This window comes from Neopelma chrysocephalum, unplaced genomic scaffold, assembly GCF_003984885.1.
Source record: "Neopelma chrysocephalum unplaced genomic scaffold, ASM398488v2 Primary Assembly neopelma1_24, whole genome shotgun sequence".
NCBI classification, from domain to species: Eukaryota; Metazoa; Chordata; class Aves; order Passeriformes; family Pipridae; genus Neopelma; species Neopelma chrysocephalum.
The window spans coordinates 41533380-41552728 of NW_020897693.1; the positions used below are offsets into that span (position 1 = coordinate 41533380).

The following is a 19349-nucleotide window of genomic DNA, read 5'->3' on the forward strand; positions in this document are numbered from 1 at the left end:
TAATTCAACATATTTAGAGATGAGATTAATTAACTTTCTAAGTACAAGTAATGTGACTATGTATCTGTTTTGCCTCTGCTACCTAACATCCCTTCATGAACAAGGGAAAACTTATGAATCACCTGAAAGTGGGAAATGGTAATTTTAGAAAAGAAATAATTTTGTAAACTGCAAAACCTGCTTTCAAATTAAGAAAAAAAATCAAACCTGAAGCCCCCATTGCTTTCTTGCAATGAGTTTTGAGGAACTAATTTAATCTTGCTGTGATATAGTTATTCTGGCAGATATTTTCCAGCTTTGTTATTTAAATCTCCTTACAACGACAGCTATAACAGGAAAAATTAATGTATGTAAATTACAGCTAAAAATTGCTTCTACTTTGAATATGAACAGGGGACCTAAAGGCTCTGTGCAGAGAGTCGAATTTTTCATCTACATCTAGATATGAATGTCTCCCTTGTCACGCTTGCAGGCAGAGAAGTCTTCTCGAAGATCAGGCAATTGCAAAGTTTACGCACTATAGCAGAAGGAGACAGGCGAGACATGGCGGGCGCGTCAAGCCCCGCCCCTCCCACCGGGCCGGGGGGCGGGGCCGTCCGGCCCCGCCCCCGCCCGGTGAGAGGGGCGGGGCTTGAGGCTGTCAGGGCCGAGTGCGCCTGCGCGCTCCGCCCCCCTCCCGGAAAGGCGGCCACGTCTGCCGGAAAAGATGGATCCGATGGATCCAATCCGCCGGGCTCGGCCCGCGGCCCCGCCGTGACTGACGCCGCCCCGCCGCCCCTCACGGCTCCCCTCGGGCCCCCGCACTGGGAGGAGGTGAGGCAGAGCTGTGCTGAGGCAGCTCCTGAGGGGGAGGAAGGCCCGTGGACAAGCGCGGCTGAAGGAGAGGGGCGTGGGAGGGGAAGGGGCCCTTTCTGAATTGAGTCCCGGGGTGAAGGGGCCCTTCCAGGGGGCTGGGATATGGTGGTGTCGCAGGCCCGCGTAGCTGCCCGCCGTGGCGGGGTCGCGGGAGGGGCTGCGCAGTTTGTAGGGGAGGAGCCCCTCTGTCTGAGCCATGTTGGGAGACTGCCGGCCAAACATGTAAGGCTTAGTTGTTTTCTGTTAGTGTGATAATATTCCATAGCGGGTGCTGATGCTCAAAACAGGTGCAGTGGTCTGATTTTTTGTTTTTAAAGCTTTGGTTTAAAAGGCTTGGTTTTGTCTGTTTTTTCTCAAAGCTGGTTTATTTCCATCAGTTACCATAATAGCAAGATAACTAAACGAGTAGGAGTAAGGTTTTAAAATAACTACAGCACTAATAGATTAACACAACAGTTGTTTAGATAACCCACACATCTTGTCTTAGCAACGCTAGTCTGATTTGTAATCATTCTATGTCTTTTGCAGCATATGGTCCCAAAGTTTTAATTGTACAGAGTTTATCAACAGACACCCATCATGTCCTGGCTTGTTGATCTCGCTGGAAAGGCAGAGGATCTACTCAACAGAGTTGATCAAGGAGCTGCATCCGCTCTGAGCAAAAAAGACACATCAAGCAGTGCAGTTTATGATAATAAGAATTTGAACTCTGCCAACGAATATTCTGAAGTGCACCAGCATGCTGGAGAACTGAAATATCAGACATCATCCAAAGCAGCCTACATCTCATCGGCAGCTGATAACATTAAACATCAAAAAGCCACAATCCTGGCAGGAACAGCAAATGTTAAACCAGCACGCAGGACGTCCTCAGAGGCTGCTTCTCCAGTAGAAAGTGTTTCCACACCCAGAGCTGCCTCGCATTTCGTGAGAAGAAAAAAGTCAGAACCTGACGATGAGTTGCTATTTGATTTTCTCAACAGTTCAGAGAAAGAACCTAATGGAAGGATGGACTCTAAAAAAGAGAAGAGCAAGGCACCTGTTCTTCAAAATCACTCTCGGACTTCAAGCATTAGTTCTGTATCTACCAGTACACAGAGTGCAAAAACTAATGAAGATAATTCCATCAGGAGCCAAGGCAATGGTAGTTAAATAGTCTTGAACCTAGAGATATTTAAAACCCAAGTATGTCTAGGGTAAGGCTAGGTAATGGATTTACTGTCACTTCATGAAACATTTAATGGTAGTAGTATGTCAAATGTGTGGGATACAGCAGGGCCTTTCACATTTTCTCATCGCTAGGATAATGTTAGAAACCATGCTAATTTCACAAACTGCATAATTAATACTTAAATCTTTTGTGTTTTGGATCTACCTCGTTGCTACTGCTCACATTGACCTCCCTGTGCTGTGACCTGACCTGGCATCAGCTTCCATATGTCCCCATGTAGAAGCACAGGTGCTGCTGCATTGGTTTGGTCACTCAGGGGCCCTGACCTGCTGTTGCCACATAGGAGAGTGAGTGACTTTGACCATGGCTAGATGGTGTTGGCTGCTGCCCAGTGCACCACGTGGGATGGTGTGAGGGTGAGCTGAAAAACTTCCTGGTCCTGCAGAGTGGGAAGTTGGATGTGCGTAGGCTGTTGTAGAACTGCAGGCATGAGAGAGCTAAATAGGTAAAGCCCTTGGATTGCCAGAAGTAGTTCATTACTGCAGTCTAAATCCAGAGGCCTGAAAGAGCCTCCAGGCCAGGTGGTCAAAAGATGGGGCTATTCCCGAATTAACAACACAAAGGAGAGTGTGGCTGGGAAGTGTCAGGAACTTGCATTCTCTATCAGACTGTCCATTCTATACTTAGTCCTTCTACTGCTGTGCTGCTTTGTTGTTGTTTATTCTAGAAAATTGTAGGAAGTGGTTATTTCTTAATAATGTAGTTAGAATACTTCATTATTTATTCAGTACTTTGAGCATGTAAACCATTGTAAATGTCAGTTTTTTACTTACTACATTAAGTATGCTGAAAAGTTTTAGACATAAAAAGGGATCACTTCCAAAGATGTGAATATTTTTGTATTTCTGGGTCTGTAACTTTTCAGTAAGGTTTACTGCTAATAATAAATAATTCAAATACGTTAGACCTGGCTATATGGCCTTGCTGATTGGTGCTTAAGAAATATATTTATTTTGCCCAGTGTGGCCTATTGACTTTTCTTCTGAGGATTTCTGAGCAGAGTTTGCATTGTGGAGCTGCTAAATAAGAAAGTCACAGTTACAACATAGGGTTTGAGCATGCTGGTTTCAAAGTTGATTGTACAGATATCTGTGCCATTTAATTATTGAGTATAGAATCTGTTAATAGACAAAACAACTAACATTATACTTTGTATATTGCCACGGTTATAATCTAATCTGTGCTATAAATGGCTAATTTGTTTCTTCATTAATCTATTGAGTTTTCCAGACAAAGAAATGAGGATAAATTGTCTCATAATTTGGAAACTGTGTAAATAAATCAAAGGGAAGATAATGGCACTTCTTAGAATTGTTCAAATAGGGGGTTGAGAAAATGTGGAAAAAATCTTCCTGTCACTGCTGCTACTTGTGGTTGTGGTGGTATTCAGAATTCATGGCATGCCCCATTTCCCTGGGCTGGGGTTATAGGGGCTGTTGCAGTGGTAACAAGGAAGGTGAGGCAGCTTGGTTGGCAATCACAAGGTGAAGTAAATAATGTTTTGGCAACTAAACTGCAGTCTAGATTGACATTAGTTCCAGTCTGTCCGCCTGGATTTTCAGCAGTTACTCCCTTGGGACATACTAAATTCAGAAGTAATATTTTTGGATTGCCTGCTGTTTGTTTATTGTGTGCTGTGTCATTTTGTCTTAAAACTGATGCAAAGCTTCCAAATATCTGCATGCTGGAATCAGGACTCTGATGGATGTTTAACTTTCACAGCATTAATCAAGGACACTCGGTGTGTTTGTGCTTGATGGGAAAAGGCTGTTGGTTCCTCCTTCCATGCAAGGGACTGTAATTCAGAATACTACCAGGATTTCCCTTATTGTTCTCTTCTAAAATAAAATTTATATCCTCAGAATCTGAATGGAAAACGAGAATGGGCTTGTACTAAAAATTCCTCTAGTTAGTTGCTATGAGTATTTAATATTTTCTGTTACTCTTCAGCTCCTGAGGACGTTTCTGAGTAGCAAAGGTATAAAAAGAGCGTTAATGTTTTGAAATCCTAAATTTGCCATTAATGTAATAAGAAGTTTTATAACTTCCATGTCTTGTCTTGCAGGATTAACAAAAACACTGCATGGCACATATGTAATAGTCCTGCTTTGTGCAAGTCCCTTGTGAGAAGCAGCTCCACATTCCATTTCAATATAAACTATTTTGATTATTATTATTTAACCATTGATGCAGAACATGGAGCTACTGTTTATATAAAGGCCATTTACAAATACATATATTAGTTCTAACTGACATCTCTCTGTTCAGAAACTCCAGACAGTTCAGACTCTGGACTGGGAGCACAAGGGAACGGCGTGAAGGATTCTTCACTAAGTGCAGTAACTAATCCCGGCCTTTCCTCTAATGATGATTTGAAATCCCATGAGCTATCCAATCTGCGCCTGGAGAACCAGCTGCTGCGAAATGAAGTGCAATCTTTAAATCAGGAAATGGCTTCATTAATACAGAGGTCCAAAGAAACACAAGAAGGTACTTCAACTGTAACATTAGTAAAACACCAGTGGACTAGAAAATAATGCTCTTTTTATGTTATTTGTATTTATAATAAAATCTCACCAGTTACATTTGCATGTATGACCTACCAAGTAAAATGATTCTTGGTTTCAGAATAATGAAATGGTAGAAACTAAAAGGCTTGTTTAACTACAAAGATAGATCAAACGAATGTTGATTAAAATGATGTGTTCAAGTTAGTTATAAAGCTTACGTCATATTAAAGCAGTGGTAGCAAATACCACTATTAAAATACTTCTTCTGCATTTTGGTGATTATTGCAAAATACTTTTAAATTAATGAATTCTTTTAAATGCTTCAAAATCTGACTACTTTCTGCTGTTATGGGCTATAATATCTGATGCCTAGAAACTGACAATAAAAATATAAAATTTAGTATTTTTAATATGACCTCACCAGCTTTTTCAAAGCCAAATGAAATGAAAAATATAAAAAATGTGACTACAAATCACACAAATGATAAAACGTACAGCAAACTCCTGCTGTTAGGCATAAAACTCAGAGACCACATTTTTTTTTCACAGTAACTGTATAAGACAGATGATTTAAATTTTCATTGAAGTTTAATGTGTGATGTTTGATTAAAAACAGAAGCCTTTATAAGTATTCAGGCATTATTTCAACACTAGCGTATTTTTCTACAGTTATTTAGTTTGAACTTACTGTCACATAGAGTTAAATGAGATGCTTTATGCAGAGGTTTCTGCTTGCACAGGGATATTTGACGGTAGGCCATTGCAAGGGGTGGGGCAGGTGGGCTGTGTGTCTGTTTATTTTGAGATCACCTCCCAAATTTTATGGGTCGTGCTCTGACAGCCAGCCTGGCATTTGTTACTTCCTGGTAGCTCATAAATTTTGAGTTCTACTTCAACTTGGTTGTACTTAATTTTTTCTCAAAGAAATGAGATATGTGCATCCTGATTGTTTACAAGACCTTGTGATACCTACTTTTATAAATTTCAAAGACACTTCTTATTTTGTAGAACTGAACAAATCCCGTGAAAAGGTCGAGAAGTGGAATGTTGATCATTCAAAGAGCGACAAGATGGTTAGAGAACTTCAAGCTCGAGTTGATGATCTGACAGAAGCTGTTGGTGCCAAAGATTCACAACTAGCTGTGCTGAAAGTACGGTTGCAAGAAGCTGATCAGCTCTTAAGTGCTCAGACAGAAGCTTTGGAAGCACTGCAGAGTGAAAAATCACGGTACTTTGTAATTCTGCAAATAGTAATAAGTTTGAAAATTCAAGGTAGATAATTCAGTCTTTTTAAGAAAAAAATAAGCTAATGGGAAAGGGATTGTAACAAGATTTGAAATATGAGGATTAAAGTTTGCTCTGAGCCTACTATTATCATAGTTGGCAGCGGGAACAGGGCAAATGAGTATAAAATTGTGGGGGTTGGCACTTGGTTATTGAAACCAATTTTGTAAAATGTGTTTGTTTGTGTCAGAGGCTGGAACTGGAAGGTCTCAGGAAGTATTTCTTTTTCTTGAAAAATACACTTGCTTATCCACAAACATGAAGACTTTTCTGACTTATCTCAGTGCTGGGATATGAATCAGCAATTGTATACTCCAGAATATAGGTCAGGGAGGTGTATGAGTCATTAACTCCAGGCCTCACACCTGTAGTCAGCCAGATGCAGTAATTTACTGGGTAAATTTTCAAAGCTGGTCTGGAAATCGGGAAGTTATATTTCTACCTGAAAAATCACACTAGCTTTCTTCTTTTTTAATTAATATTGTTGCTCTTTCAGGATCATACAAGACCACAGTGAAGGTAGCAGTTTACAAAATCAAGCCCTTCAAACTCTTCAGGAGAGGCTGCGTGATGCAGACTCCACACTCAAGCGAGAACAAGAAAGTTACAAACAAATGCAGGTTAGACATGAAGAGTAAGGAAGACTTTTAAGACTCTACTTTTGAGATCAGATCTGTGGGGTTCCAAGTGGTCTCTACTCCCTTTGACTTCAGTTCCTGTTCAGGGTACTAATTGCTTGAAAGGATGTGCTGTCTGCTGCACTAAGTATCTTTGTGATGCTGATGTACCTATGTTACTTTGAAAGCTTCATGCATAAAAGTTTTGAAGATTCATGCTGACAATTTTTACTGGTTTTTTCATGTTCCTAATGTTAATACGTAATCAGTTTATTTTTCAATGCTATGTTGTTATGGAACTTATTGTTACATTATTTTATTGTGTAAAGATGTGAATACATCATTGCTGGAGACTATTTTCCACACTTAACTTGGCCTTTGTTATATGTAATAACATCTTTGAAAATATTTATCAGTGTTTGTTTTGGTGTTTTTTAAAGTACTTCAAAATGTGTCAGGCAACATTTGATAATATTTTTTGAGGGGAAAACTTGCTTTTTGTTTGCTAAACAGATGTGAATAATAGGAAGATTGTTATTCCCTCACTATTTCTGGTGAGGGAAAGAAATGCATATTTTTACTGACATCATTTACTACTTGCTTAAGCAAACAGAATTTCTTTCAACGTAATACTAATGCATCTTTAAATTGGAGGTGGTAGACATGGTGTGCCATGTGTAGTTGCTTTTAAACTTTCTTTTTTCCTTTCTAGGTTAAAGTTGAGACTGTGTTTAAACACAAAGTATTGTTTCTTTATTGCTAATAGAATGAGTTTGCTGCTCGTCTAAGTAAAGTGGAAGCAGAACGTCAGAACTTGGCAGAAGGGATAACTGTAGCAGAGAGAAAGTATTTAGATGAAAAGAGGCGAGCTGATGAGCTTCAGCAGCAAGTCAAAGTAACTAAAAGCCAACTAGAATCTGCAAAACAGGAATTGACAGACTATAAACAGAAAGCTACTCGCATTCTCCAAGTAAGCATTTTTGTGAAGAAATACAGTTTGATTTGCATGCTTTAATTTTTTTAAGGTGTTATGCTTCAAATAATCTAATTTGTGGGGATTTTTTTATGTGAGCTGTAATGTGTTTTGAGGTATATCTATAATGATACCTATAAAAAACAGCTAGCAGTCTGCATTTTGTAAATTTAAATTTATAGATGGAATTATGGGATTGGAATGGCAGTTCAGGTTCTGAACTTGAAGAAAAGTGCAAGTGAACTGTTGCATTTATTGTGCAACATCTGTCAGTGTTTTCTGCATCCAAGAGTCCGATCTTAGGCAGATTGTTAAATAGATGAAACTTAAAATTTGTTTCATCCCTGATATTCCTGATTCAAGAACATTGCTCTGTTCTGCTTGAGGCCGAAGCCTAGCATAGAGTGGATACTTACATGTAAGCAGAGAAAATCCTTTTTTGTATCCTGAAAGTTGGGTGTGATCAACATTATATAATGAATGGCAAAATCAGGTATTTTGTGCAGAGTTCTGTGGTACTTAAATTGTCAAAGATAGCAAGTCCAAACATGGTCAGTTTGAGTCTTTTTAAATGTTAGCAAGATGTTGAAGATGGAGATCTCTGTTTATAATAATTAATTTAGTCTAATGTCCAAGGGCAGGTTTTAAATCACCTCTAAATATGAAAAGCCTGAATCACAAGTCAATGTCAAGCTAACTCTCAATAAAATGGTTTATGTTCTTTCCTGGGAGAGTTATTGCTGTATTTGGTTCTTAGTTGGCTTTTGTTGTCAGGAGAAAGGACAAACTGAAAGGGGGTCAGTTCTGTCTTTAGTATCTGTTAGTGTGAGTCTTCTGTGTTATGGTAGTTGAAGAGCCAAAATTGTTATCCATGAAAAATTCAACATTCCAGGCACTTTTAAAGAGAGAAGCTGTACTCTTCCTCAGAGGACACATGCTTTCAGTAAATCCAGTCTCATGGTGTACAGGGAACCAGAAAAATTATCAGTAGGGAAAGATTTTCATTTTCAAATGTGTAATGTGTATTAACTTGGCTAAAAGAACAGATAAAGCAGTTCTTTACTGTATGTCTACATTAGAATTTTAGACCAAAGTAATGTTGGCATATTCTAATTGAGCACTTTTTAAATCCTGCTATAAATAATATATTGATTTATTATTTCAGTCTAAAGAAAAGTTGATAAACAGCTTAAAAGAAGGCTCTGGTATTGAAGGCCTGGACAGCAGTACAGCAAGCACAATGGAACTGGAAGAACTGAGACATGAGCGAGACACTCAGAGAGAAGAAATACAAAAGCTACTGGGGCAAATACAACAGATGAGAACAGAGCTGCAGGTAGCTATGCTTATGTACACGTGTGTTTGTACTTAGCTATGACAAAGGACTGTTTTCTTGTATACTGCGGGTCTGTTGTTTCCAATATTTATTACCTTACTTCTTTCTTCCCTCACTGCTTTTGAGAGAAGCATTTCTTTCCAAACAAGCATGGCAGTTTCTATACCTATATCCTTTTCTGCAAGGGCTACTAATCCTTGAAGCAACGTAATCCAAGTCATCTGCTGGCATAACAGGCTCAACCCAGCAGCTGCACGAAAGCCTACTTTGCACAGTTTTAGCCTGTAGACAATAGGAAGGAAGAAGTGGAGGATTTTCATGTTCACAAAATGCATTTATTCTATTACTGTATTAGTAAAAATATTCTGTATAAAATGACAAATGTAATTTATCCAATACACCCTCAACCTTCCATTTCCTCTGAAGCAATATTGCATATACTACTTTTTTTCTTTTCCCATTACCTATGACAGATTGCAAAAATGTTTGAGCGTTAGTGAAATGGTTACATTTCTGTTCATTTCAGGATATGGAGATGCAGCAGGTAAGTGAAGCTGAGTCAGTGAGAGAGCAGCTTCAAGACCTACAAGAGCAGATATCAGCACATAAAATGGCCAAGCAAGAGGCAGAAGCTGAACTAGAACGGCAAAAACAGGCAAGGAGTTCTTGAAAGCTTATTGATCTTATTTTAGGCCCCATGTGGCGTCATCAGCAAAGCATTTGGCTTAATAAGAGAGTAGCTTATACAGTGTTTGGGTTATTTTTTTTTTTAGTATTCCAGAGAAATCCCCAAAAGCTTGGTGAATGTCTCTAGGCCAAAGAAAGCACAACCAGGACTAAGCAATGGTCAGGACCTTCTGAATACTCCTGATGAACAGAGATCTCACTGATGTATTAAAGAATAAACAGGACCCTAGGAAGTGCACAGAAATGATTAGGATCTTAAATTTTATTCAGCAGGGAAAAAGTCAAACAACAGGGATATAGTAACACTTGCAACATTATTTATACCAAGAAACTAAATACTGGAAGTGGTTACTGTGGAACTTCCTGTGCTCAATTGATACATAAGTTTTAACTCATAAAACAATGTCATTGTCATGGAAGTTTATAGATTTTTTTTTTTAATCCACATGAATCTAATCTGAATCTAGATGTTGTTACTTTCAAACTGCTCTATTATTAGACAGTTTGCTGATAAAATTATATTAATGAATTTTTTCAGATTTTGTCATCTTTTTGAGTAAACTCAACCTTGATTTAAGCAGTTTTGTGCAAAAAGAGGGCAGAAAAAAGACAAACTCATCTTCCATGTGAACAACTTATTGTTCAATAGGAATTGAACAAATACTTTGCACCTTGTTAAAAAATTTCTTTGTAAATAAAAGCTCATATAAAGAGAATAATAATGAGGAAAGCAGGAATACACTGTATCTGCTAGGAACAGTTTATCTTACAGGATTATCTGTTCTTCCAGAAATTACATTTTAATGAGATGCTTGCAGCTTGAACTAATTAAAAGGCAGAAGTCGAACTCTGCTTTTGATGAGTAGCTAATGTTTATTAGGTCAAAGCAGATGGTAGATGGTATTTTGTTACTCCTGCCCTTCTGAGAAATATGCTTTAAGTCAATACTACCTAGAGAAAGAGTGAGGTGAATTAGAAAAACCTTATCAGTTATTGCAGAAACTGAAGTATTCCTTTTGATGACACACCTTTACATGTGCTTTTAATGTAATTGTGTTGATACTTAATGCAATTACAGTCAGTGCTGGCTGGGAGTTCCTTTAACTATTACCAAAAGGTTTCTGAAACTGAAGGTGGAAAATAAGGAGAGGTGTTATTTTTTTGTACACCTGATGGTTCAAAGGGAGAATACATTATCTATTTTCTGTAGCAACTGACAGCTGAAGTGATAGTGATTTGAAGACTGTCTTAATTTAAAAAATAAGCATGACAGGTCTTTAAGTGGGAGCTAAAATAGCCACTAAATCATGGAAGTAACAAAACTTATGGTTAGATTTCTCTTCAGTAATTTGTTTCTTACTAATATTCCTTCCCCTTTGACAAAATGGCCTGAAGTTGTGTCAGGGGAGGTTTAGGTTAGATATTGGAAAACGATTCTTCACCCAGAGGTTAGTTGGGCTCTGGAACAGGCTCCCCAGGGAAGTGGTCACAGCACCAAGACCGACAGAGTTCAAGAAGTGTTTGAACAATACTCTCAAGTATGTGGTGTGACTCTTGGGGACCAGGAGTTGGACTCGATGATTCTTGGGGGTCCCTTCCAACTCGGCACATTCTGTGATCTGCTACGTTAATTTATCTTACACCTTAAAGGAAGATGTGTGTCATACAGAATTATAGATAGATATGCCAAGGGTTTTTAAATACTTTTAAAAAATGGTATTTTGAATTAATGAGTTTATTTTAGGAATACAGACTCCTCACAAAGTATTTTGTAATTGTTGCATTATTGACATAGTTTCAAGATAGCAACATAATAAATGGTGAAAGCGTAATGAAGATAAACTGTAGTCCCAATGAAATTGTGTGACTCCTAGTAAGCTACTCTGGATTAATATTTATATTAGGTCAGTCTCCACGAAAGAATTTAATTGGTCTTGTATGTTGTGTCTTCATACTCAGCTTTGTATTTCCCCCTACCTCCCTATCCTAGTCAGACACTTAACTAAGATTAAATTTCAGTTTGTATTTGATTACAGCATATTGCTTTCTTGTGTTCCATTGTGAAACTCTAGATAAGAGTTTGTCTCTCAACATACTTATATGTATAAAATCTTTTATTTGTAATTGTGGTGAATTTTATAGGAACTCCATTATACTGAAGAAGAATTGTATCGAACAAAGAATACTTTGCAAAGCAGAATAAAAGACAGAGAGGAAGAAATTCAGAAGCTCAGAAATCAGGTGTGTATAGAAAATAATTTTATAACCTTCAGTTATAAAAACAGTGATATATGACTAAACTGTCCTGAAAAATCCCATAAAGGTTCCACTTGGGAATTACAGTGTATTTGTTTCCAATACAGACTAGAGTTTTGAGAGTAGGGAGTACAAGAAGGGAACCGTGTAGAGTAAAAAGCCTGATTTATAGTTGTATGTGCTTTTATATTTTGGGGGGGAGGGGTAATTAACCTCTGTCCCAACTAGACCTGATGGGGTGATGTTGGATCAACATTCTTCTTTATGAAAACTAGAAGAACTCATTGGAGTTTGATTAGGTTGTTACGATTTCTTCTAAGATCATTATAACTGGGTGTAAGAACCTAAGTTACATCCTACAAACTCAGTGATCCATCTGCTGCTCTGTCTTGGACAGGGGCAGTTAGGGGCCAGCATGTTTTGGCCACTTCCTTCCCTCCCTTGTACCTGCTCACCATCAGCAGTTCAACTAGGGACATTAGTGTTGTGAGTCTCTACTAAGTCCCACTGGTATGTTGATGGACCTATTTCCCTTAAATTGGTCTAATCCCTTTTGGCACCTTCTGTTACTTGTCAGCCCCCAGTCTCCTTGAGCAGCATGAAGGCATAGGCCTCATTTTGTGCATATCTTAGCGTGATGAAAAGTAGTCTGTATGTAGAGAAATTGATAGTCTGGAGTCAGCTATGGTCAGCTGTGCAGTTATAGTGTCAGAAGGTTTGGAAGTTGTTGTGTTGTGATAAAGATTTCTTGAGCATGTTGGCAGACTTGTCTGGTAATGCTGGCTTCAGGGCTACCTGCACCTGTCATGTTGCAGGCATCTAATTTGAATCTGTCATTCCTGACGATTCTGTTTTTCATCATTGAAGCTCTATCTGTGTGGTATACAATGCCAATAAGTGGCTGAAGTTCAAGACTGTAGTGAATAGATGAGGTATTGCACGTATGGCAGATCTGGTGATTCCCCTTTGCTTTAAATATTTTCTGCAAATTGAATTACATGATCCATGTCAAATGCATGATCCATTTGCTGTCCTTGCAGTTTCTATTTGCTAGTACAATCATGTTTCTGCCTCAGTGCTTCTCAATTCTCCTGCAACACATCCTGCATGTTCACCATTTCATTCAAGTTTTCCTGTAAAATTGGCATCAGATTCTCTGCATCTGTACTGAGTTTTTCCTTCCTCACTTGAAAACATTTTTTGTATTTTAAGTTGCAAGTGTAGTAGCCAGACTGGATTAGCTTGCTGTTATCATGCCTGCCTCTGAGGCATAGCATTGATTTTATGATTAAACTTAGGGTTATACGGAAACGTTCACATGATTAGAGGTGGATAACAGAGGAATACATTTTTACATAAAGTTTGTTGTGTCATGTAAAATCTTGTTTTAGCAACTGTTGAAGCGAAGTTTCCTATTTATTGTGCTCATTACTGATAGTTTTGATAGCATTATCCTGAAAAAATTCTGCAGTGGAGTAACTTGGTTCTTGAAGGCTTAGATCATTATTGAGTTTTGTAATATGTCAGTTGGTCAGACTTTGAACTTAGGCTGATTTTTTTTTTGTTTTTCTTTGCTTTTTAGCTCACAAACAAGACTCTAAGCAGTAGTAGTCAGACAGAATTAGAAAATCGGCTTCATCAGCTGACAGAAACACTAATTCAGAAGCAGACCATGTTAGAGAGCCTGAGCACAGAGAAAAACTCACTTGTATATCAACTGGAACGGCTTGAGCAACAGCTGAAGGCTATCCAAGGCACTAGTGCTAATGGACCTTCCATTAATATGGCAGGCATTGATGGTGCTGAAGGTAAATAAGGAAATATAATATTTAAAACTCTTGTCTTTTTTGCAGTTCAGGCTTTTATATATCCTAATGCCTTTCCCTGAATGAGTCTGTAAGGAAAAATAAATGCTGAAAACAGGCTGCTTATGCTAGAGGCCTTAGTAACTATAGTCTACAGCAGCCAGTATTATAAAAAATAGTTAACTAGAAGCTCCTTTTTGTATCTAAATGACTTTAAGTAAATTTAATAAAGCCAATGTAATCTTTAGTTCTCAGTGCTATGGCATTGTTGGAACAATCCTGTCACAAGTGCAAATAAACCCATCTCTTGGGGCTTAAGCTGAATATCAGAAGCAGGATCTAAGTATTCTCTTGTAGAAAGGGTTTGGGAGCAAGAATGGGATACTTCCTTTTGGGAACTGATCAGAGGTCTGGTTGAAATTAATTTTCTCCTTGCTTTCTGTTTTTCTTGAAAAGCAGCTTAAAATTCAGTGGTTCTGTTGAGGTTGGTTTGTTTGACCTGTATCTCTGGCAGAACCTTGGCAGTTGATTCATGGTGTTGAGATGTTACTTTTCAAAATTTGTCATTTTTTATATATGTTAAGTAAATTTTAAAAGCAAGGGACAATTACTGAGAGCTGTAAAATGACTGACCAGACTTTTTTAATAAAGTTGGTATATAGTCAAAATGTAAATAAAGTAAAAAATTTTTGAATATACAAGTTAGTGTCAGAAATGCTAATCAAAGTTTTACCGTATGAGAAGTAAAAAAATTTGAGAAAGTGTGATAGTATCAAACCCATCCTTTTATACACCTAAAAATAGTTTCTATGACTTGATAGAATTGAATATCAAGATACCAATCTAGTGAACTAAAAAAAAAAAAAAAACTAAGTTGAAGAAACATTGGACTTGATTGTAAGTTTATCGAGAATTCCATTCTCAAAACATACTTCTCTGCCCCCAGCAAGACGACAGTACAATCAGATTAATCACTATTTTTATATTATTTTTATATGTCTTTGTTATACATTATCAGTTTGTTTTCTTAAGCAACACTTTAGCTAATGGTTTTTTTTTTGCTTTTTTCCCTTCAAATAGGTGCTCGTATGCGTAATGTTCCTGTCCTGTTCAGTGACATGGATACCAGCGTGGCAGGAATGTATGGGAGAGTCCGCAAAGCTGCGAGTAGTATAGACCAGTTCAGGTAAGAGTGTCCTGGGGGAATGCATTTTGTAGTTGCTGTAATCCTTTCACAGTTTTCAGGTGACAAGCTTTCTTTCGTATTGCTCTTATGAAGGTAAAAGTTAAAAATAATGCAGCTACAGTATGGTATAAATTACTAAATGTTGACCTACTTCACTTGAGCTTTTCTGTGACATTAATATTCTTGGGCTTTTGCAAATTATAGTCAATTATTTAAATAATGCTCCAGTAGGTTTTGATACAAGAGGATCACTAGACTATGTACAAAAACATCTAACCTTTTTCGTTGCCATCTTCTATGTTTTTTACTTACAGTTGTGTCTGTGATAAACACTGTAAAGAGTGTATTAGAGGGGGAGTATCATCTGTGCTCTTTTAGTCCTGTTTAGGCATCCTGATGAAGACAAGACTCTGGGTTCTGACCCAGTGTAGCTGTTTACCTTGAAAGGTTTGAGGAATTAGTAAATGAAAGTCATTCTGGATCCAGTGAAAGGCTTGCTTTTATCCCTTTTCTGAGCAGTTGGGTTAATTGTCAGTATTCACAGCAAAGGTCTGCTACAAAACTTGAACTAAATACCAGTAGAAAACAAAATTAGGCAATACTTCTTTGAAAGCAAGATACCTCAGTAGAAAGTCCTTTGTGCATCCATGGTACTTGAATTTCATTGGGAAGGATATCAAGATTTCCATTATTGGGACCTATTATATGCAATTTTTCAATTCTGAACTTCATTTGACAGTATTGTATTCCCTTCCATACATGGAACTGGCATTGCTGGGCATTGAGCAGTGCACACATGTAATGGAGTTACTTTGAAGTAACCTTGCAAAACCCAAGAGCTTTTCATCTAATGAACTATAAGAATAGTAGTGATGTATTGGGTTTTCCAAAGGAATCCAAGCTTTTAGTTGCTTTGATGTATAGGGTGTTTCGAAGGCATCCAAGGTTTCAGTTGCTTAAATTTTTTTGAAAGATTTATGACAACTCTTCACGGAACGAATTTGACAAATATAGGGCATATTTTTGTGTTTTAAAATGCCTGTACACCTCTTGAGTCCTAATTGTTTTTCAAAAACTCTGAGCCTTACACGTAAGAGAAAAAATTAGGAGAATATATTTTATGGTTTGAATTTTCTAACTCCACATAATCTTCTGAGTACATGAAGTAAAATTCAAGACATAGCAAAGCTGTGTGTGTAACATATGCTCATGTTTGAGTTTGTGATGACTGGGATGAGAGGAACAGGAGTTTATTGCTCAGTGTTAACTTGTGCATTTTGTTTTCACTTGTACCTGTGTAGCATTCGGCTGGGAATCTTCCTAAGGCGGTACCCCATAGCAAGAGTCTTTGTAATCATTTACATGGTGAGTCAGCTTTCTTTAAGGCAAGATTTCTGTAGCCAGTTTATATGTCTTAAATGGCCAGACTGATGTTCAAAAGGCTATATCATTAGCAATTCAGTGTGGGGTTTTTTTGTAAAATGGACTAAATAATACTTATGTAACAGCATTTTGGAGTCATGTTGCTTTCCAATTTTCAGTTTTTCCCAGGAATTCTTAGTATAGCAGTCTTAAGGACACTTATGTAACTATCATTTAAAGGACTGTAAAAGCAGATTTCTAGTAGTAAAATACAGAATAATAGTGACCAGTTGCCAAGGTTAACCCACTACACCTGCGTGCACTGCAATTAGGAAAATGACATCTGCTTAGAGCTTTTGTAATATTTGACTCTTTGCAGGTTTTTTTTTTAGTGGCTAATGGTCATTCTTCTCTAGTAGCTGAAAAAGTAGCAAGAAAAGTTTTTCTTGGCAGACTTTACCAAATAGGGAAAGTTGCTCACCCACAACAGGCAAAATTGTCCGGCTGGCAACTGATAGAAGTGAAATGCCTCCCTTTTCCACTGGAGGGCAGGTGCCTGTCAGCTGCAGGAACCTGAGGAAAGTGCAATCTGCCTTCCTTGGAAATATTCTTCTGGTTGAGGACATGGAAAAAACCCCACATTGCTTGAGAAGGCATAATGAGTTGCTGACCAGAGTTTCTGAGAACAGCTGTCACTATTTCATGATATAAAGGAGACAGACAAAGGAACAAAGGAAACTACAATTTCCCCCTGCAATTGCATCTTCTACCCTCCTTTTAAGTACTAGAAGGAACAGGCTGATTAATTCCTAACCTCTCTTTCATCACTTAAACTTATCAATATATAAATAAAATGCTTTGTACCAAAACAGTGGAGACTTTTGCTGCCTAAGCTGCAATCTGAAGGGAAACTCAATGATGGCTGTATATTGGGAAGTCAGTGGCAGTTACACTTTTTTCAGCTTGAACCTTGACTATGACTACTGTAACTTCAATTTTTTTAAAATATTTTTTTAAAGCAAGTGTGGCTTATGTATTCCTTGTTGCACTTCAAGCAGCTTCTTCAATTCTAATTGGATAGTTTCATCCAAATTTGAATGAGAACATTCATACAGAGTTCATAAAAATGCCTCAAGTCAGTGTCTGTGGTAAGGAGAAGGATAGGAGAACTCAGCTGTCTTACAGAGTCTAATGTCAGCCAGTTGGCACAGGAGTAGTGGTTTACCAGTCACTCGAGGCAGATCACATAATGTGCTGGCTGGGGACTGGATATTGGAGAGAACATCTGGAGTCACTGGGGCGTGGAGGAAAAGAGAAACCAGAGGACACAAATTGGTAGGAAAACAGGCTGCTTTATTTTTGCTGCTTGTTTAAAATCGTTAGCTTTCTGCAAGTGATTTCTTTAGAATCTGACTCAGCATTTCATTGTTCAAATGCAAGTTTTTTTAGGAGTAGCTGATTATTGGGAAAAATATTTTAATCAAAATACTTCGACAAAACAAGTTTTATTAGCTGTCACTGAGAGCTCTCATATTTACTGCTGCTGTGAATGAGGATTGTCAGTGTTAACTTTATTTCTTTTCTTTTCTCAGGCATTGCTTCATCTCTGGGTTATGATTGTTCTCCTTACCTACACCCCAGAAATGCATCATGACAGTCCCAGTGGCAGGTAGACTGAGACAGGACCATATGCTGTGCTAATGTGATTTGGACTGGCAATGTCTTTAGAATAATCAGTCCTGAAATATCAGCAAACCCTTTCTTGTGGGGTTTAGGAAGGAAGAAAACCGTCATGCCTGATTTATCTCTACTTTTCAAATACATATATAATACTATGTAGCTTTTTCAGCTTACCTAAAAGAACATAACTTTCCTGGAGAAATAAAGCTGTTAAGTTAAGCCTTTATATTTTATGTAGACCTTCTGGTGGTTAGAGTGAAAGATAAGACTTGCTCCTACAAAGAAATGCAAGGATTTCTGAAATTACAGATATATATGGTACAAATTATTTCAGGTCATACTGGATATGGGCTATGGTCAGGTAGTAAACTGTACTTAGCAATTCAAATAAACTTCTTTCTGGTTTCTTCCGGTCTGCTTTTGCACTTCTGTTTTTAACTTTGTAAATAACAGGCTTTTCCTTAATATGTTAAACTGGGAAAAGGACAATGGATTGGTGCAATATATTTTTGTAAATAAGTTTAAGAATAAAATATTATGCATTCTTAGCTTTGTACTTCTAGTGCAATAGATATATCTTTCCTACAACTGAGTAGTGGGGCTGCCTATTTAAAGGGTGGTATTTTAGCTTTATTTAGAGAAAGGGAGAGATGGTTTTGAGAGAGGTTTAAACGCTTGAGAAATAATGGTGTTTCTTTTTGCACTTGAAATTTGTATATTTTAACTGCATTTTCTTATACCTCTCTCATTAGGACATGTCTTAATCAGATCTTATTGAAACATTTATTTTCTAAAGCTTTGGGTACTTAATTAAAACTATTTCTATATGAAATCTATCAAAACATTAAAAATTTCTCATGTCTAAACACTCACCAAATATACTAATAAACAAACCTCATAAAATATTTCTCTTAAAACCCAAAATACCAAACCTACTGTAATAGTTCTGTTGTTGGACTCGTGGCATTCTGGAATTATGAATTATCGATAGACAATCATACAAGGTCACTTTCTTAAGAAATTTCTTGTTTTCTTGTGTGGTGCTCACAGCTGAGTAGTGAAAAGATGTCTACAAGCAATTTGTCACTCTTGCTCTTAGGATATGGCTCGGTTTTCACATGACTGAACACGCTCAGCATTAGATCCTGTCCATGAAGTCTGTCACTCTGCCTCCTCTGGAAATGTTACATAGACAAATGACTGTATTGCTGTTCTGATTCAGATCTTGCAGAGAAAACTGAAATGTTTTGATGAACTGAGTAATAAAGGAGAGCATTTACTGTAAGTTGTGTCCCTTCCCTCTGTCACATTTGCTGTACTTTGCCTAGTTCCTGTTGTCTCGTTTTCTTTTCAATTCTGATACTGAAGCCACTTTTCAACCCCAGGGAGATCTGACTGGTAGAGAAGGAGATCAGGTAAAGGGCCTTTGCTCACTCATTTTCTACAACATGCAGTTTTTTCATCTAAAAGCCTCCGAAACACTAAATCTTTGGATACTCCAGTATATTGTGACTTTGGGGGGGGGGGAACATTCTTGGTGGTATAAACCCCTTACAGCTTTTCTGAC

The 19349-nt window shown here is 37.7% G+C and overlaps 1 protein-coding gene across 2 annotated transcripts; it reads left to right on the top strand.

Moving 5' to 3' along the window:
* The first annotated feature begins 657 nt into the window (after positions 1–657).
* GOLGA5 (golgin A5) lies at positions 658–19067 on the top strand. Of its 2 annotated transcripts, XM_027673737.1 has the most exons (14): positions 658–813; positions 1384–1999; positions 4355–4576; positions 5605–5824; positions 6377–6500; positions 7264–7467; positions 8636–8806; positions 9333–9461; positions 11636–11734; positions 13332–13557; positions 14635–14740; positions 16042–16105; positions 17695–17771; positions 18833–19067. In XM_027673737.1, exons 2-14 carry the CDS (start codon positions 1435–1437, stop codon positions 18834–18836), a joined length of 2211 nt encoding a protein of 736 aa, XP_027529538.1. In that variant the 5' UTR covers positions 658–813; positions 1384–1434; the 3' UTR covers positions 18837–19067. The 2 variants fall into 2 exon arrangements, with proteins under 2 accessions (XP_027529538.1, XP_027529531.1); XM_027673730.1 differs by having other exon boundaries at positions 659–813; positions 17695–19067.
* Positions 19068–19349: the final 282 nt, after the last annotated feature.